This window comes from Pipistrellus hanaki (assembly GCF_964339955.1).
Source record: "Pipistrellus hanaki genome assembly, chromosome: 2".
Taxonomy (NCBI): Eukaryota; Metazoa; Chordata; class Mammalia; order Chiroptera; family Vespertilionidae; genus Pipistrellus; species Pipistrellus hanaki.
Window position 1 is genome coordinate 192,209,842 of NC_140504.1, and position 19,448 is coordinate 192,229,289.

Consider the following 19,448-nt stretch of genomic DNA (forward strand, 5'->3'; position numbering starts at 1 on the left):
CTGCTGCCCGAGCCCAGTCCATGGTCCCCTCCAGTCTAGAAGGAGAGGCAGGAGGCCAGCCCAGCTCCCCTGACCCCAGCTTGGGCAGTTGAGGCCAGCCCCTTCCTCTGTGTCCTGCAGATTTGTCCAGTCCAGCCAGCTGGCCAATCACATTCGCCACCATGACAACATCCGCCCCCACAAGTGCAGTGTGTGCAGCAAGGCCTTCGTGAACGTGGGGGACCTATCCAAGCACATCATCATCCACACTGGTGAGTGTGCGCCCCTGCCAGGCCGGCCTGTCCCCTGCCCTGAGCTTGCTGGGGGGAGGGTGGGTATCCCCAGATTGCAGCCTGGGTACTGGCACTTAGAACAGGTGGCTTTGAAGGCAGTTCAATTCAAGTGAGGACCCCATTTTCCTAAGAGCTTCTAGAAGTGCAGGGGCCACTGGAGGCTCCTGTGCAGCTCTGGTGGCTGCCCCCGAGCACTTCCTACTGGAAAATTCAGGGCTGCTGGGGAAGCTGGAGGCCACTGAGGTCCTCCCCCCTCCCCCAATGGCAGGAGAGAACCTTGCCTCCCCCCCCCAGGAGAGAAGCCTTACCTCTGTGACAAGTGCGGTCGCGGCTTCAACCGGGTGGACAACCTTCGTTCCCATGTGAAGACTGTGCACCAGGGCAAGGCAGGCATCAAAATCCTGGAGCCAGAGGAGGGTGGTGAGGTCAGCGTAGTCACTGTGGATGACATGGTTACGCTGGCCACTGAGGCACTGGCGGCAACAGCCGTCACTCAGCTCACAGGTGAGGGCTGTGGGCAGCAGAGGGTGGTCACAAGCAGCTTGCCTCTGGGGTGGCAGTGAAGGGGCAGGTGCCTCTGGCCTTAGGCCCTGCTGATTCTGCCCACAGTGGTACCAGTGGGGGCTGCAGTGACTGCTGACGAGACGGAAGTGCTTAAAGCCGAGATCAGCAAAGCTGTGAAGCAAGTGCAGGAAGAAGGTGAGTGAGAATGGCTGACCAGGGGTAAAAGCTGGTGGAGCTCAAGGGTCCTTCGCATCCTGACTGTGGCCCCCACCTCCCACAGACCCCAACACTCATATCCTCTATGCCTGTGACTCCTGTGGGGACAAGTTCCTGGATGCCAACAGCCTGGCCCAGCATGTGCGGATCCACACAGCACAGGCACTGGTCATGTTCCAGACGGATTCGGACATCTGCTACCAGCAGTACGGGTCAGGCAGCACGTGGTCGGCCGGGCAGGTGTTGCAGACTGGGGAACTGGTCTTCCGCCCTCGGGATGGGACTGATGGCCAGCCTGCTCTGGCAGAGACACCCCACACAGCCCCAGAATGCCCACCGCCTGCTGAGTGAGCAGGCATCTCTCCTGACTGTTTATTTAAGGATGGGTGGCCCCGTTCCCTAGAGAGAATAAATTTGATTATTTTCTAATGCTGCCTACAGCTCCCTGTGGGGATGGGGTGGGGAGCTGGCAGCTGTGGCTGGTGCCCCAAAGGGCTGCTCTACCCCAGAACCAGTTGGGAAAGCTAGGCTGTCCCTTCTGCTGCATGGGGCTGGAGCCTTGGGAACTGTTTAGAAGCAAGCTCGCTGCTTTGCCCAAGTCAGGGTGCAGAGCTCCATACACCCCATCCCCTCAACCAATCTTCTCTTTGGAGGCTTCTCACCTGTTCACCATGAGGACCCCATCTCTCTTCTCTGCCATGGAGCTGTTGTGACCCTGCTCCCCCTCTGCCTGGGGGTTGGGAGCTGGGCCAGCAGAGGCTGGCCACACTGCTTACCAGGATCCAGGCAACCCAGAGAACCCAGCTCAGGGGCCATTAAGCCAGAGCAACAAGGTAGGCAGAGAGAACCAGGCCCGACAGGCCATATCCCTGTTTTGTTGTGTTTGGGGAGGCAGAAGGGCTTACACTGACTTCACAGTAACCTTGGCCCGAGGATCATGGCCAAGCCAGTGCCATCTTTTGGGAACTTTTACTTGCCTTGAGTCAGCCACCAGGTGAGGGCCTGGAGGGACAATGAGCAGCTAGGAGCTTTGATGGGGAGATGGGAGACACAGCACTGCTTAACACTAGGAGCAGGTGCAGAGGCTGGTTGGGCAGGGAAACATGAGATGCCCCTTTCCCGTAGTTTCCCCCGAGCAGCCGTAATCCCTTACTCAGAGATAGTAGCTTCTTGCACCAAAAGTATACGTCTTTGGAGGAGCCCCATGGATATTGCAAGTGAGACCGCCAATGCTGCGTTCCATGTTCCCATCCCTGCCCAATTCCTCAGCTTGTACTTCCAGCTGCAGGGGAAGCCTGGCCCAGCACCCATCTTCCTGTCAGGAATCGGTTCCACCAGGCTGCCAGGCTATGCCACTGCTGCTGCAGGGCTGGCCTGCACCACTCCAGAGGAGGAAGGGTGAAGAATCAAGACGCCAAAGCTTGCTCAAGATGTTTGAGTGTGCATGGGGTTGTTTTTACCTGTAGTGCCTTCCACATTATCCAAGAACCAGTCAGAGCCTTGAAGTATCACAGGTCTTCACAGCACCACAGCATTGAGAAAAGTTGGGTCTGTGACAAAGATCTGTTTCATACCAGATAAAATGCTCCTTGGGGGGTTTAAGTAGATCGGAAATAGGTCCCTAATACAGACTGAAAGCAAAAGTGAAATGAGGGCTAGCTACGCCCATAAGCCAAGGACATTTACTTGGTCCTCCTACCCAAGTGACAATTACATCCACACTTGACATGTTTTGTATTTTTTAATAAAGTTTGTAATCCAATGGACACACAAAACAAAACTGCGCTGAGAAAAACAGTTTTATAAATTAATAAGTGTTAGGAAGTTGTGGGGAAGAGGTCAAGGTCACATAGGAAGAGGAAAGCCAGTCTTTTTGCAGAGTGTGTGTGTGTGTTTGTGAGAGAGAGAGACAGACACACTTTCAGATTGCAGGGGCAGGGCCCGGGCCGTAACGAAGCGCACTTATACAAATGAGTGACAATACAAAGTCTGAGTATGAAAATAAGATTTTTCTCTTAAAACACATTTTTGGCACAGATTAAAAAAAATGTATGTCAGGGGGATTTGATTTTTTAAGTCAGTATTATATATATTTATATATATTATATATTTATATATACACACATCCCAAGTTCTGCATATCCCACCGACAGAAAATCCTTCCGTTTGCTCTTTTTTTCGATTGTAAGCTGTACATCCTGGGTGAATCAGATGGTGGTGGCAAGAGAATTAATACAAGATGACAGCCAGATGAGCAAGGAGAAGGGAGGAGATGGGGACAAACCCAATGAAATGTTCCTTGACCCCAAGGTTTCAGCAGCAGTTTGAAGTCCTGCGTTGAGTCTGTGACGTGTTCACGTACATCAAGATGTCCAGAGTGCCACAGCCTGTCTTCACTATGCAAAAGTCCAAGTCACTAATTTAGTGCAAAGGCAGTTCTGTTTTCTTGTTTCTTAAAAACAAAACAAAAATTTAATTCCACTGCCCTATCCTTTTCTCCAAAAAGCGGAGAAACCCAGCCCCAAGGTGTCTGCAAGTCCATCGGTTGGTGGTCTGTCCTTGGGCTCAATGTCTTGTAAACATACAGAGTAGCAGCACCACTGCCCAGAGGGGTCTGTCTGCCTGAGCTGGGCCGGTAGGCCAGGAGGGCAAGGCTGGCCGTCTGGCAGTGGAGTCTGTCAGCTTCTTCCTCCACGTGGCTGGGTTGTCCTGTGTTTTTTCTGCAGAGCCTCAGGAAAACACCGAGTCGCTGACCGACCAGTGGCTCACACAGAGGCAATGACAATCATGAGGTGGGGAGAAATGTTGGAAATGCTGGCCAGAAGGTCAGGGGCCAGACGGGACAGGTGACTCTCCGAGAACTCGCAGGGTGGGAAGATCTGCAGCACATAGGCGGGCTGGAGAAGAGGACGAGCAATAAGTGGGACCCCTTGTCTTCACATCACCAACCCCACTGCCACTCTGAACAGGCCCCATGCACAGAGCCAGCTTTAGTCAGTTTCCCAACCAGCTAAGGCTCCGTGGCTTTGTCAGAAAACTATAATGAACTAATTTCCTGTGACCCTCTTCTATATCATTAGGCTAAAGAAAAACCTGCTGTATCAGCTGTCCCTTGATTGTCTCCAGGACGGGCAATGGTGGCCCCACCCAGACACTGCTTATTTCCTCTACCCAGACGCCCTTTGCCCACCTCTAAGAAACCCCTGAGCTGCTCTGGCTGCACTAGTAGGCCATGCCACCAGATTAGTCAGATTGCATAACCTGTCCCACCTGTGCACCGAGGAAAGACACTGGGGCTGACCTGATTAGAGCCAGGGTTGGGAACATTGATGATCCCTGCCGCCTGCTTGGCCTGGAGATAGGTGATGAAGGCAGCCTTGAGGGATTCGGTCTGGCTCACGACATCCTCTTGGTCACGGCCACAGGGCAGAGCCAGCAGCAGACAGTACTCTGACTCCACCTGGGAGAGAGGCAACTGTCAGGGGCCTCCTCACAACACAGAGGCCTGTCTAACCCAGGGGGTTTGGCTCCCATGTCCACAAAAGCTCCTACCTCTGAAAAGACCTGAAAGTCCACCCCTCAATTTGTTGAATGAAAAAAAAAAAAAAGCCGTTTTATGTCTAGAGGCATTTTACACTCCGAGGGAAAGAACACGCCCATCATCATCCACACTAAGGAGAGATGGGGGCCACCCACACCTTATATCCCTGGGTGGGGCAGCTGCTCACCTGGGCCCCATCTTACCGTCATCCTTCGGGTAACCCCTTCCAGCTGTGAGGCCTCTAGCCGCATCCTCTGAGCGATCCTCAGTGGGGGACCTCCTTCCGAGAGGGGCAGAGACCGATGGGCCAGGACGTTGTTGCCAGAGACAAAGTGGAGCTGCACAGCAGCTGTGTCGTTCTTGAGGGCCAGGAGGCCCTGCCACACAATGGGGTACTTCTGTTCAAGGGGAGACAGACAGGAAGTGAGCTCATGACTGGACATGGCCCTAGGCAGCAGGCTTACTGTGCTAAATAAAGTGGGCTCTTAGGACATTTTAACACAGCACCAAGCTTGGAGAGTAGTGGGGGGACCCCTCCCAGACTTGCCTTCAGAAGCTGAACCATATCCACAGGTCTCTGGGAAGTCAAGTGTGGAGAATCTTGTTTGGGGGAGAGCTGGGCTTCAGTGTGCAGCAGAGCCAATCCTGGAGGGGTGCTAGGGCCCGAGGTTGTAGAGACAAACAACGGCTGCTTTGGGGCAGCCTGGGCAGGGAGAGGGCCGGGAAGGTCAGGCTTCATGGAGACAGATACAGGGGAGGGATAGGAGATCTGGCTTGTTTCTGTTTGGGTCCTCTGAACCGGGACATGAGGCTCAGCTGGCCTGTTTGCAGGTAAGGTTGGGAGGCAAGGCTGTTCTACTCCTGTCTGGGTCCCTTTCGCCTCTTGGGAGACCTGAGGCATCTTGCTGCTTGGTGGCTGGCTAAGCTGTGAGGGCTGCGTGCACTGGACAGGCTGTGTAGACGGCACAGGTTGAGTGGGCTGCAAAGGCTCACTTTCAGGAGGGGGACCCTAGGGTTGGGCAGGAAGAGATAGGGACATGGTCAGAGTCTGTTATGAACAACACCCAGCCCCCAACTTACTGGCCCTTGGCCCCAGCAAGTCTCAGCTAGGGGCTCCCACCCAGTCGGGGGATACTTTAACCAGTTGGTGATGCATTCTGGGACTCAAGATTGCGGGTTCTGGTAAGAGATGGTAACATGTTCCCTCCCGACCCACAAAGAGCTCCTTCCCATGTCCTTCAGCTCTCTGTGCTGTGATCTGATCCCTGAAATTTAGGAAGTTTCTCTTTAAACCCACGAAAAGAATGACACACCTTAGGAACCACACTGGCACCTCAATCACTGTTTGCACCAGAAGGCGGATTTACTGCCGTGCTCTCACCTGAGTGGGAACCTTGGTCCGGGAAGGCAGGCCAGCGGGGGCGGTGGCAGGAAACTGAGTGTGAGCGAGCTGAGCCGGGCCGTGGTAGGTGCGGACATCCCCGCACCGGTACTCCTGGAACAGCTCCCCGCCACTGGAGTGTACGATCTGCACCCCATGGGTCACCACCACAGGCGGGCTCAGAGGCAGGCCCTGGAGCTGGTTGCTGGGGGTGACTGTAAGAATCCGGGCCTCGCTGTGAGGGGCAGGGGCTGCTTTGGCATCCGTCATCTTGGCAGCTTCTTTCCCTGGCTGCTGCGGGGCCTTGCTGGCTGGTGAAACCTTCACTATGCCGTCTGCTGCCCGGGGCTGCTCACCAACTGCTGTCACATGAGGATGCACCATGATCCTCACGTCCCGGGGCACAGTGTAGGGGTGCAGTCGGTACTCCGACTGCATGACCAGTACTTCCGACTGCACAGGGGCTGCGGCTCGAGCCACAGGGAGGTGATAATGCACTTCCTCCTCTGGAGCGTGCTGGGAGGCCAGGGAGGGCACACCGGCTGTGGCTGGCTGGGGCGTGCCTGCCCGCTGCGGGGCCCTGACCTCTATTTGCTGAGGTTGCAGAGGGGCCCGAGGTGAGTGAAGTGTCTCTGGCCGGATGCTGTAGGTGATGCTAGGCAGTGTGGGCGTGTTCATTCTCACTTCGCCCTGGGACAGATGACTAAGGGAGACAGTCTGGGTGATGCTGTGGGGTGGCATGATGACAGACTGCTCTGGGTGTATGCTGGAGATGAACTGAGGCACAGGAATGCCTGCAGCCAGCATGACTGTGGCATTGGTGGAGAGCGCATTGGACGTGGTCCTGCTCGGGTGGCATGCCCTCGGGAAAAGAGATGGAGCAGGCCCACTGGGTCGAGGAGAATGTGCATCTGGCTTTGTGGCTGCCAAATGGGAGACAGTTCGATCTGTTGGGGTGCTGGGCCCTGAGGTGATGTGGTTTGCTTCTGCAGGCAGTTTGCTGGGCAGAGCGGGAGGGTGGTGGGGCGTGAGAGCAGACCCCAGGTTAGCTGGCTGAAGGACCTTAGTCTCTATTTTGAGAGTGACGGGGTCAGCAAGCTTTTTATTAGTGGTAACTATGCTTGGGGTGAGAACCAACTGGTTGTGAACCAACACTGGGGATGTGTTTATGCCCTGGGTGAGAACCTTCACTGTGCCACCCTGGGTGACAGGTGTGGACACAGAGAGGTGAAGGGGCTCAGGCTTCTCCAAGGAAGGACGGTCAGCTTTAACAGATGAAATCACCGGAGATGCGTTGTATGTCTGGGCAGTTAGCACTAGTGTAGAGTGGGTGGCCACATTTGCATAGCCTGAAGGAGTCTGAGGGCCTTTGGGTGGTGGCTGTGATGGTGCAACAGAATCAGGTTTGACCTGGGACTTGGATACCGACTGTTGAAATTCAATGTCCATGGCACTCGCTGGGGGTATCTGGCTAATCTTGGCGCTGATCCGCTGTGGGCCTTCAGTCTTCTGCCCCGAATAGCTAAGGAGCACAACTCCTTCAGAAGTGTTCACACGCAGCCCGGCTCCAGAGCCCGAGTCTGCTGGACGCTCGTCAATCACGGACATAGACCCCGGGTGGAACCGACTGTTTTCGTTAGTGCTTGTTCTCTGCTTGCACTTTGCTGGTGGTGCAATCACTGCACCCGCCACAGTCAACGCACCTGTTGTTGTGGCAGTCACAACGCCAGAGGCAGCAGTCACTGCGCCTGCTGTGACTGTCACTGTACCGGCTGGAGCGCTCACTGCAGCCGCTGGAGCGCTCACTGCAGCCGAAGCTGCATTCACCACGCCTGTGGCAGTGTTCACTGCGCCCACAGTGGCGTTCACCGGAGTGGTGAGGACGTTCACGGGCGCTGTCAGGACATTCACTGGCCCCTTCAGGACGTTGACGGGGCCAGCAGGAGTGTTCACCAAACCTTTCAGTGTCGTCACTGAGCCCTTCACAGGGCCTTTCAGGGCATTCACTGGGCCAGTTAGGGCATTCACTGGGACCAAGGAGACATTTACCAGGCCGGTCAGGGCGCTCACCAGGCCAGTCAGGGTTTGAGGAGCTGGTTTTGCCAGAGTTATCTTTTGCGAATTCTCCAAATCAATGCTGACAGGCATCCGGCTAATAACAGAAGTAATTTTGGGAGCAATAGCTGGAGCCACCTTTTCTTTGTCAGTGGCTACTGGAACCTCTGAGGCCTGTGTGTCAGAGGCACTAGTTACTGGAGCTCCTGGTTTTTCTTCTACAAGAGGCTGTTTAGGTTCGGCTGGAGGGATTGGTGCCTCATGCAGACAAGGGGCAGCACTGACAGGCTCTGCAATGGCAGCAGTGACACTCGTGGAAGTGATGCCTGTGGCAGATACATATTTGGGGTCCATGAGAATCTTTCTCAGCGTACTAGAGCTGGTGTCAATGTCAGAGGCTTTTGTGTCTGGGGGAAGAGCTGGTGATGGGGTGGACTGAGCCCGAGGTTCCTCCTGTCTTGTGATCCACTCTGTCACCTTCGTAGGGGGACTCTGATGTGGGATCCCCCCAGAGGTCATTGGGGGTGGGAGCTTTGCTGGAGTTACAGAAGGAATTGTGGGGGTAGGTATGCTTGAATCACTGGGTGGGGTCACTGGATCACTTTCAATGATGGAATGCACCTTGAACCTGGCTTGGGACTCATTGTCCACCAATACTGGCTGGGAGGGAGGGAGAGGGTCTGGGAGCACAGTCCTTTTGGTTGGAGTCTTTTCTTCAGCACTGGTTTCTTGGGACAAATTTTCCCTGGGTGGAGTCTCGCTTGGGTCAGAAGCATGTGTCTCCGGAGGAGTGACCTGGGGATTTTCAGTCTGCTTTTCTTCTTGTGGAGTTTCTGGGGGTTGTACCATTGTCCCCTCATTTGTGGCAGGATTACTGCTTTGAACTTGGTTGGGTTGGGAGACACGGGTCTCTGCCGTAGCCCCCGTTTTCCTGTGTGCATTCCGCTTGCGGCGTGATCTAGTTTTATGGCGCCCTTTTTCTTTCCGAGGGAGAGCCACTTCAGCTTCTTTTGATCCCTTAGTTTCCAGCACTGGGCGGGAGGTTTCGCTGCTGTTCCCTCCAGCTTCCTTGGTATCTGCTGGGCCTGAGGAGGGGTTAGGGGCACTGACTGGTAGGCCAGAAGATTCTGTAGTAGCCTCAGTCTCCAGGATGCCAGACACAGCCTCGTTGGTCTCAGGCTCCATTCCCTCCTCGGGAGTCTGCAGCCCTTGTGAAGAGGGCTGCAGATCTGTCTGAGATTCTGCAGGGTAAGGTGGAGGTGCTGAGAAGTTTTCTGGCTCCCCAGAAAAATCATTGATGATGGAGCCAATGGCCGCAGCCAGTTCTGTTTCACTCGCTTGGTGTGCAGGCTTGTCCCTGTCCTCTGTGGAAGGGCCCTCTGGTGCGTCTGTGGCTGCTGCCTTGAAAGCCGCTGAGGCCGAGGTTTCAGTGAGCTTTTCGATGTTCTCCACGGCCTGTTCAAGCTCCATCTGCTTGGCTAGCCGATTTGCTTCTGGGGACAGCTTAGAGGCAGACAGGTCTTCCTTCTCTGGCTCCTTGTCTGGACCAGCTGGATCACTGTTCGCCTGGGATGAAAGACCCTCCTTTGGTGAACTCCTGCTCTTTTCTGGGGAGACTGCCACCACCCCAGCTTCTTTCTCCACAGCCAGCCCTACAGGGCTCAGAGCCACAGTGGGACTGAGACTGGCATCCACGGTTTTCAGATTTGCAGATTTGTCCACTGCTGACCTAGCGTTTCGAGATCTTCCTCTCTTTGACTTGGAATTTTTTTCAGGGGCTGTTTTTTTCTCTACCACTTCAACTGGGGGGGTTTCAGGTGGATTTTTGTCTGTGCCAGTTTCTTTTTTGTCTCTTTTTGGTTCACTTCCTGCTTCTTCTTTATCAGTCTTAGATTTTGTGTTATTTTCTTTCACATTTACTTGGGGACTCACCTCAGTGTTGGTCTCAGGACGTTCAACATCAACTTTAGGTTCATTTCTCCCCCTTTTCGCATGTGGGCCACTAGCAGCTGCTGATTTTTGGGACCGTGGGGATCTCCATCCCTCAGCTGGTTTAAGTGTTTCAACTGGCTCTTTCACCTCGGTCTCTTCTTCTTCTTCAACTCGACGGCGTGTTTTTGGAGGCCTTCCCCTCCGAGGGGTAGTAGGAACTGCCGGGGCCTCCTGAAGCTCCCGCTCCAGTCTCTTTCTGGTCACTCTCGGTTGCTCGATGGGCTCCTTGATTGGAGAGCGGCTTTCGTGGTCACCCATGGTTGCATAGACACTCCTTACATTCCGGCGCCTGGTTCGGCTGAGGGGCAAACTTGGCTCGGGGTGTTCAGTGTCCATGGCTGAGTTTTTAGAGGAAGCCCTTGTAATCTTCTCGGCCTCCATCTTCAACTCTAAGAGCTTCTGGGCTTCTCCCCGAGGAGAACCGGACCGCTTGAGTTTTTCCCGGTCTATCCTCTCACTCTTCCTTGTGACAGGCTTCTCCACAACACTTGGTGCAGCTACCTGAACGGGGGTCTTGGAACGTTTACTTTTATTTGGCTTTTTATCTTTTGCAGCAACTGGAGGATCCACCTCTACACCTTCGGAAGCTTGAGGCTGAACTTCAGCAACAACTTCAGCTTTCTGGTTTGCAATGGGCTCCACACTAGCATCTGGGTCTGGCTTGTCCACTTTTAGCTCCTCAGCTTCCTTAGGCTTCTGAGTCAGTTTTGAAAGTGGTTGGGTATTGTCAGGTTCTGGGTCCCCACTGATCTCTGCATGGGAAAACGAGGCCCCAGGAGTTGGAGGCTTGGCATCCAGATAAGGCAGCTGATCAACTGATGAACTTTCTCCAACAGCTAAAGGAGTCCTGGCTGCATCCTTTTCAGGATCCACTCCTGGGGGCAAGCCTGCCTGTTCAGGTTGTCCCACAGCAAGGGGAACCAGTTCAGGTGCAGGTTTTGCTTCTTCTGAGACAGAGGCAGGCTCCATGGTCTTCTCTTCTGTCCCCGAAAGCAGCTCTCCTGTTTTATCACCAGCTGTCTTCTCCGGTGGTAATGATGCCGGTGCTGGAGTTGAAACAGTGACACAAGGAGGCCCCATAGAAGATGGGGTTTTCAGTTCTGACTCTTTATTCTCAGAAGCAGATTCTGGGGTCTTGGGATGATCCTCTGTATCTTCCTGTTTTTCAGCCTCTTTAGGTTTTTGTTCTTTTTCTTTTTCTTTCTGTTGCATTCGTGTGAGTTCCATAAATTTGCTATGGAAAAGAACTACTGGCTCTTGAATCAAATCAGTTGTGCTGTTCACTCCATCAGATGTCTGCCTCCCATATAACCTACCAGAAATGAAGTCAGATTCCTCATCTTTTCTCTCTAGGTGCTGCAAGCGCTTAGAATCTTGTTCAAAGATTGAGCTGTGTAAAAAACGAGAAGCAAACAATTCTTGCCTTTCCTGTTCTTCTTCTTTATGATCATCTTTTTTATCATCAATTTTTCCTTCTGAATCAGTCCGAATTTTCTTCTTTTTCATGTACCAAGATGGAATAGGTCTTGGAGCAGAGTCAACTTTTTCTTTATCTTTATTGTTTCGAAAATTAGCAAATCGAGAGTCCCAATCGAGAAAAGACCAATTTTCTTCTCGAGATGAAGAGAGGGATTTAGCTCTTTCAAGCAAAGCCTTAGTGTCTGGAGTGATTGTCTTATCCAATGCAAAAGAATAAAATTTGTTCTTTTCTAAAGAACTAGAGAGTCTATCATCTCGCTCCCGTAGTTTGTCTTCTCTATCCCTCAATAAAAGAGATAATCGAGAACTTTCATACAATGCTGATGCTCTGGGTGAGTGGGATTTGTGTTCAACATCTTCATCAGAATCAGAAGGCACCTCACCAGGTTCCAAGTCACGTACAGACCTCTTTCGAAGGCTGTCCCTCTTAATTATGCTGTTTGGGAAACTCACATCAAATCTGCTGGCATTTTGCTTCATTTGAGAGTCCCACTGATTTAGTTCCTCTTCAGAATTCAAGACAGTTAGTTTTATTTTGGCCATGTCTGCCATCTGTTCTCTCTTGCTGGAGTCATAAGGATTAAATTTTAAGGATTCTTCTCTGACTGTCATGTTAGAATAAGGAAGTCCCTTTTCATCTACTTTAGGAGACCCTTTTACTGGCATTAGCCTAGGAGAGCCTATGGGGTCATCTTCCTCATGGAAGGAACCATGTCGGATACTGGGAGAACAACCAGTCCTTTCAGAATCTTCACTGATTTGGCGTGAACTTCTGTAATTCCTCTCTCTCTTGGTGCAGATATCAAAATCAACATGATCCATCTTTTTCTTTTTGCTGGGAGGAGAGTCATCAGTGACATCTTGAGGGGGTTTACCTACCTCATGAACAAGACTACGCCTTTCATAGTCATCTACATCTTTTTTAGGACTGCCAAACTTCTCAGACTTGGCTATTTCCATCTCCATCTGCTGTTTTCTACGACTCTGCTCCATTTGTTTTCGGTAACTCTGCGTGTAATCAATATCAATGCCAATTTTTTCTTCAGTATTTACTGGATGTGGTTTCTCTTGGCCTGATTTACATTCAAGTGCTTCATCACGAAGACCGCAATAGTTCTTCCTAATCTCTTCTCTCTCTGGTCCTGGCTCATCCAATAACTGCAGCTGTTTGAGCTGTGGTTTGGAGGGAGGAGGTTTTTTTGACTGGATTTCTTGATTTTCTGCAGATTCACCTACTGGTTCTCCCAGCCTTGCTTGCACGTCTGAGATGGGTCTTGAGCCAGTCCCAACAGAAACACCGACAAGTTCCTGACAGTCTTTGGGGCTGGGAACAGCATTAAGTCTGTCTAGTTTGATCTTTTTAGAGTCTCTTTTAAGAACTTCTTTCCTCATGGGCTCTCTCTCAGACCCTCCCTCCCTCAGCGGAATGACACCTTTAGAAGGCATGTCAGGCTGCCTTTTTAAAAGCACCCGAGCGTCCTCCTCCTCCGGACTACTTTTCTTGACTTCTGATGTTCGCCTTTCTATTTTCAAACTGGAATCTGCAAAACGCCTTTTCCTTGCTTCCAGCTTCTCCAAATCCACAGCACTTACCCCATCAGCAGACTGCTCTGGTTTTAGGTGCTTCCTGGTTTTGAGCCTGCATTCCTTATCTACCACTTCTATGTGGCTTGAAAGTGCCTTTTCCTTTGGCACTTTCATTCTGACAGATTCCAGTTTAGATAAGTCACATTTTGCAGGCTCCGTGTGAGAAACCTGCAGTTTCTGATCTACGGCAGAAGACTTAACAGTGTCATTATCAGGCTTGGCTTTCAGCTTTTCCAATGGAGTGTGCTCAATCACCTTCCCCTCTTTTTCTTTCACTCGGGTCAAAACCACACAAGGCATGAGTTCTAAGCGGTTTTTTGCTGTTCCTTCTTTGTCAGCTTTCTCTCTGCTCAGTTTACTGAAGCCCCTTGATTTTTCAGGGCTCTGTTCCCTTTCGTTTTCTTGGTCTGTTTCTGAGGTCTGGGAAGTAGGGGAAGGAAATTTTCCTTTTCGTTTCTGCTTGTCAGTTTTGTCCTTTTCCACCTTCTCCTTTCTTAGTAAGCGTCTCTCTCTTTCTACTCTCTCAGGATCAAAAGTTCGTTCTTTATCTGTCTTTTCATTTTTTGTATAGCGTTCCAAACGAGGTTTTTCAAGTTTATCATATCTTGGAGGGGAAAGTGAGCTGCAGCTTCCACTCCGGTCTGAGGACCGGCTGTAAACCCTCCTCTCCGAATCACTTGGTAATCTCTCAGACGGTAAGGGAGATGTTCCAGGACTCTGTGGGCGCCGCAGGTGCACCGGACTCTGACTGCGTTCAATTGGCCTCCTCTCATGGTCTCTGTCCCGGTCAGGGTCAAATCTTTCACGTTCTCTTTCTCGTTCCCGTTGCCTGTAACTGTATTCCCGAATATCTTGTTCATAAGGATCACTTCTGTAATCCCTGTATTCCCGAGGATCATCATAATATCGAGATTCATAATAGTCTCCTTGGTAAGTTTCCCATTCTGAATAAAATTCTCTCCCTCGAGCTGGATAGTCCCGTCGAGAGTCCTCAGTATATGTGCCTGGAGTACGAACATTCTCATAATATGTGCGATCTTGGCTATAATCATAAGATCCCCTTCGTTCCTCTCTGCCAAAAACAAACAAAAAATATTTCATTCTTTTGTTTCCTTGTCATTTATACATTAAATCATACATGTGAGATTACAAAGTCCTGCTTCTAAAAATCTTTGTCATTAGTCGTTAGACCTGTAATGTCCAATACTATAGGCACGAGCCACATCTGACTACTGAGAACTTGGAATTTGGCCGGCCTGCATTGACATGGGAATGCAAAATATACACTGGAATTGGTAGATATAGCTTAAAAAAAAGATACCTCAGTAATTTTTAATTTGATTATATGTTGAAATGATATTTTAGGTATACTAAGTTAAATAAAAGTTCACTTTTTACTTTTTAATGTGGCTATTAGAAAATTTAAAACCATAGATATAGCTTACATTATATTTATATTGAATAGCAGTAGTTCAACCCATTTTATTCCTTTAATATTAGGTACTGTGGCTTTTAATAAGCACCAGCATTAAGGGGTATCACGTCCCCACATTTGTAAGTCTTTTATAATTTACACTGCAAGCCCTTATGCAAATGGGACGTTATTTGCATTCCTGAGCTGAACTATCATTAGAAGTAAAGCATTTTTTTAAAAATATATATTTTATTGATTTTTAACAGATAGGAAGAGAGAGGGATAGAGAGAAACATCAATGAGAGAAACATCGATCAGCTGCCTCTTGCACACCCCCTACTGGGAATGTGCCCGCAACCAAGGTACATGCCCTTGACCAGAATCGAACCCGGGACCTTTCAGTCCACAGGCCGACGCTCTATCCATTGAGCCAAACCGGTTTTGGCTAAAGCATTTTTTTCATTTCATGCATCAACTATTCAATGAGATGACTACCTTCAGCTCTATGGAAAAGCAGGCCACTAAGTTTTATTCAAGCATCCTCTACCTGTGGTCTACTTTTCTTGACTTCTAATTTTCCATAAGCACTCCCATCTGAAACCAAATAAGGCAAAACTAGTTTACAGTGAAGTCCCACACCCTCCCGTTTCCTACTTAGGTAGATACTATAAACTCCATTCAACAGGGATTAAATAACCATGGGTAAGAATCAAAGAAAAAAAAGCTGGAATCAGATCATCAGTAAAATAAGTGAATTTAAGTAGTAATATATAAAAGTTAACATCCAGTCCTAGCTGGTTTGGCTCAGTAGATAAAGTGTCAGCTGGCATACTGAAGGGACCCAGGTTCCAATGGGGTCAACGGTACATGCCCAGGTTACGGGCTCCATCCGTAGTGGGGGGCATGCAGGAGGCAGCCTATCAGTGGATTTCTCTCATCATTGATGTTTCTATCTCTCTCTCTTCCCTCTCCCTTCCTCTCTATAATCAATAAAAATATATTTAAAAAATAAAATAAAAATTAACATCCACACAATATTATCCAACCTCAAAAGATACTGCTCTTTGAAAAATAATATATACAAAGAGGATCTTTTTATGTGTTAGGTACCAGTAGACCACCAACACTTTTCACTCAATTATGGGTAAGAATTCCTGTTAGAACTTAAAGTATTAATGGTAACTGCAAACTGAGCCAGGATAAAAAAACTTTTCTCTTACATATGTGCCTATGAGTTTTCTTTTTCCCTCCCACCTTTGCTCCACTCTCCCTTTTATTACCCCCCCCCCCCCCCAACACACACACACCTGACAAAGGAAAGCCTTCTATCAACATAAGATTCTGGAGGATTGATTTTTTTTTTTTTTTTTTTAATCTTTTGGAATGTGGATTCCAAACTACTAGTGAAAAACCATCAAGAAGGTTAAGCTTTGCCCTGGCTGGGGTGGCTCAATTGGTTGGGTACGGTCCCATGCACCTGAAGGTGATGGGTTCAATTCCAGGTCAGGGCATATGCCCAGGTGGAGGACTCAAACCCTGGTAGAGGGCATGCAGAAGATTGAACTTTTGGGAATTTGGCTGTGGGAGACATTTTGCATTTAAAAGCTTTCCAAGCAATGGTAAGATATGTACACATATAATACCTTAATAAAAAAATAAAAGCTTAAGTTAAGGCCCCAGCTGGTTGGTTCAGTTGGTTGGAGCATTGTCCCATATACCAAAAAAGTTGCACATATCTAGGTTGCAGGCTTGATCCCTGGTTGGGGCACATACAGGAGGCAACCAATCACTGTTTCTCTCACACCAATGTTTTTCTCTCTCTCTCTCCAAAACCAATAAAAAAAAGACATATCCTAGGGTGAGGATTAAAAACCTTCTAAGTTGCTCAGCTGGTGTGACTCAGTGGTGGAGCATCAACCTATGAACCAGCAGGTCACGGTTCGATTTCTGGTCAGGGCACATGCCAGAATTGCAGGCTCAATCCCCAGTAGGGGGCATGCAGGAGGCAACCAATCAATGATTCTCTTTCATCATTGATGTTTCTATCTTTCCCTCTCCCTTACTCTCTGAAATCAAAAGAAATATATTTTAAAAAAGAAATACCTTCCAAGTTATTCAATGACCACTACACAATATTCCACATGGAAATGACTCAAAGAAATAAAAACTTCTATGATTTAAATAAAAATGAAGTGACAGCCAAAACCGGTTTTGCTCAGTGGATAGAGCATCGGCCTGAGGACTCAAGGGTCCCAGGTTCAATTCCAGTCAAGGGCATGTACCTTAGTTGCAGGCACATTCCCAACAGGGGTGTGCAAGAGGCAGCTAATCGATGTTTCTCTCTCATTGATGTTTCTAACTCTCTATCCCTCTCTCTTCCTCTCTAAAAAAAATCAATAAAATATATATATATATATATATATATATATATATATATATATATTTTTAAATGAAGTGACAAGAGGCAATAAAAAAAGAATGCATTCAACAGGTTTTTAGCTGCTTGATCAGAATTTGGCTCATTCTTGTCAAAGCCTTTTATACTCAAACTAGAATGTCTAAAGACATTTTTCACACACAGCCTTTTGTCTAACACATGTATGGGGGTGGAGATCTAGTGATAACATTCCAGAAGACAAAATCTCATAGACATGTTTGGACAACCAGATTGATCATTTGGATGATAGCTTCCAATTTCAAGTGTGATCAGTTATTGAATGTGGTGACATTATGTTAGGATATTTTAATATATTCAGACCATCTAAAAAAGAATCATCAGTTGGGGGGAAGTTTTAAGCTAACAGAAATAACATGATTCAGACAGTGAGAGCTTAAATTATTCTTAACTGTATTGGTTCGTACAAGCAGCAGAAAAAAATATAAAAAACTATATACCATAATTGATTGAAAAAATTAATGAGAGAAATAAGGTTTACTTTTTGCATTGCTAAAGTTAGCAATTCATATATATTTTAGATTACTGACTCACAAATAATTTGAGATCTGAATTTAAAACAAAGCTCTTTAGTCTTTTGAAAGTTTTTTTAAAAAACTAATTGTATAAGTACATGTATGTCGACAACCTGGATGTTCTCATTTCTAAATATATAGGGCATTTAATAATTTATAATGTACTTTAACATGTTGTTATATATAATTCAAAACTATACAGCAGGATGATCTATACTAATGTGGCAAAAGGTAGGAGTAGTCTGTAAGAAATACAGATAGGCCGAAACCGGTTTGGCTCAATGGATAGAGCGTCGGCTTGGGGACTGAAAGGTCCTGGGTTCGATTCCGGTTAAGGGCATGTACTGTGGTTGCAGGCATATCCCTAGTAGGGGGTGTGCAAGAGGCAGCTGATTGATGACTCACTCTCATCGATGTTTCTAACTCTCTCTCTCTCTCTTCCTCTCTGTACAAAATCAATAAAAAAAGAAAAAAAGAAAAAGAAAGAAATACAGATAGGTTACCCAACTCCCGTGGGCCACATGAAAACGGGATTCATAAAAATAAACCCATTTCTGTATGAAGGAAAAAGGTTTCTTGGAATAAGAGTAGAAGTAAGAGATGAAAAATAAAATTTAATCCCATTTAAATTTTATGTATTAAAATTTTAAAAAATCAAGCTATGCTAACTTTAAAATACATACCTTCTTTCCATTAACATTTCATAAAAGTCTCTGATATCTTGACCAGATTTTTCCATACAGTGATAAAATGCCAGCTGACTTTCCCGATTTGCAAAATCCACCTTAAAGAAAAAAGAATAGCAGGTATATGCTGCAAGTTTCAGATTTAAAAAATGAAAAGTGTTACCAAATTTTTAAATTATTCCCAAAATAGTCCTCAAGACTATTTCAAGAAAGAGCAATCGCTCTCAATTAGTGAAATAGCCCTCATAACAAACTGTATTTTGTTACTCTGAAATCTCTCAAATTCTACATAAATCTTGATAAAGAATTATAAGGTTCTAGAAGGAGCTAGATAAGCAAAATGGAAAACTGAAATGATACCTAACAGGATTCTAGGTTGTCAATTGAATAATCAGAACAACTAAATTCAGCAATCTCTGTTGTGCATAAATTTGCTGGAACCATAATAAAAATACAAAATAAACTATGGGAGAACATTTAAACTTTATTTACAGCTGGGCTTCTGAATCACTAAAAAGCATATAATATCCATTCTATCAATACCTTTTTTTATAATCGATATATTATTTGGAAAATTTATTTCAATCTAATAACCATCAATGATTCTCTCATCACTGATGTTTCTATTTTTTCCTCTCCCTTCCTCTCTCTGAAATCAATAAAAAGAAGACATTTAAACAAAAAAAGAGGGCAGGATCTGAATATAACTTTGTTTTGCTTCTGTTTACCTTCCTTCTGCATACCTTAATTTTATTCCCACCGATTTTCCTCCCTTTGGTCTCTTTTACAGCTGCTTGTGCATATTCAATTTCATTGTAGATAATCAGGGCCATACCTTTTAAGCGGTCAAACACCACCTGTAAAAAAAAAAAAAAAAAAAAAAACCACAACAAAAAAGAGCCTCATCCACTAGTTGTAGTATGAGTCCCAAACAAACTCCTAAGTCACAAGGACACTGTCAAGATAAAATATACTTACATTTTATTTACTTATTTTATTTTTGTTAATCCTCACTGAATGATATTTTGCCAGTGATTTTTAGAGAATGGAGGGGGAGAGACAGAAAGAGAGACACATTGATTGGCTGCCTCGTGCATGGGGATCAAGCCTGCAACTAAGATGCATGTTCTTGACTGGAATTGAACCCGGGACCCTTCAGTCAGCAGGCTGAAGTTCTATCCACTGAACCAAACCAGCTAGGGCTATTTATACACATTTTATTCTAGAAAAAATTTCAGCCTTTTCCTGATTATGCATATTGTAGAGAAAACAATAAGATTTGTAGCAACTGTTTAGAAACATGGCTACTGTGGTTTGAGGTATATTATTCCTTTACTTTTTCTGTATTTTA

The 19,448-nt window shown here is 47.5% G+C and overlaps 2 protein-coding genes across 6 annotated transcripts in view; one reads left to right on the forward strand and one right to left on the reverse strand.

Annotated features, from left to right (window-relative positions):
- ZBTB17 (zinc finger and BTB domain containing 17) overlaps window positions 1-1,421 on the forward strand; it is a 32,845-nt gene extending 31,424 nt beyond the window's left edge. For all 4 annotated transcript variants that reach the window (XM_084875315.1, XM_084875313.1, XM_084875314.1 and 1 more), the window contains 4 exons: window positions 121-251; window positions 567-776; window positions 882-971; window positions 1,057-1,421. In XM_084875315.1, the coding sequence (XP_084731441.1) occupies window positions 121-251; window positions 567-776; window positions 882-971; window positions 1,057-1,343 (718 nt within the window). In that variant the 3' untranslated portion in view covers window positions 1,344-1,421. The remainder of the gene's footprint in view (window positions 1-120; window positions 252-566; window positions 777-881; window positions 972-1,056) is intronic.
- Window positions 1,422-1,872: 451 nt separating this feature from the next.
- The window catches only part of SPEN (spen family transcriptional repressor), an 87,067-nt gene continuing 69,491 nt past the window's right edge, over window positions 1,873-19,448 (reverse strand). For both annotated transcript variants that reach the window (XM_084875267.1, XM_084875268.1), the window contains 7 exons: window positions 18,841-18,954; window positions 18,095-18,195; window positions 5,915-14,099; window positions 5,081-5,542; window positions 4,737-4,931; window positions 4,294-4,452; window positions 1,873-3,889 (listed from right to left, as the gene is read on the reverse strand). In XM_084875267.1, the coding sequence (XP_084731393.1) occupies window positions 3,758-3,889; window positions 4,294-4,452; window positions 4,737-4,931; window positions 5,081-5,542; window positions 5,915-14,099; window positions 18,095-18,195; window positions 18,841-18,954 (9,348 nt within the window). In that variant the 3' untranslated portion in view covers window positions 1,873-3,757. The remainder of the gene's footprint in view (window positions 3,890-4,293; window positions 4,453-4,736; window positions 4,932-5,080; window positions 5,543-5,914; window positions 14,100-18,094; window positions 18,196-18,840; window positions 18,955-19,448) is intronic.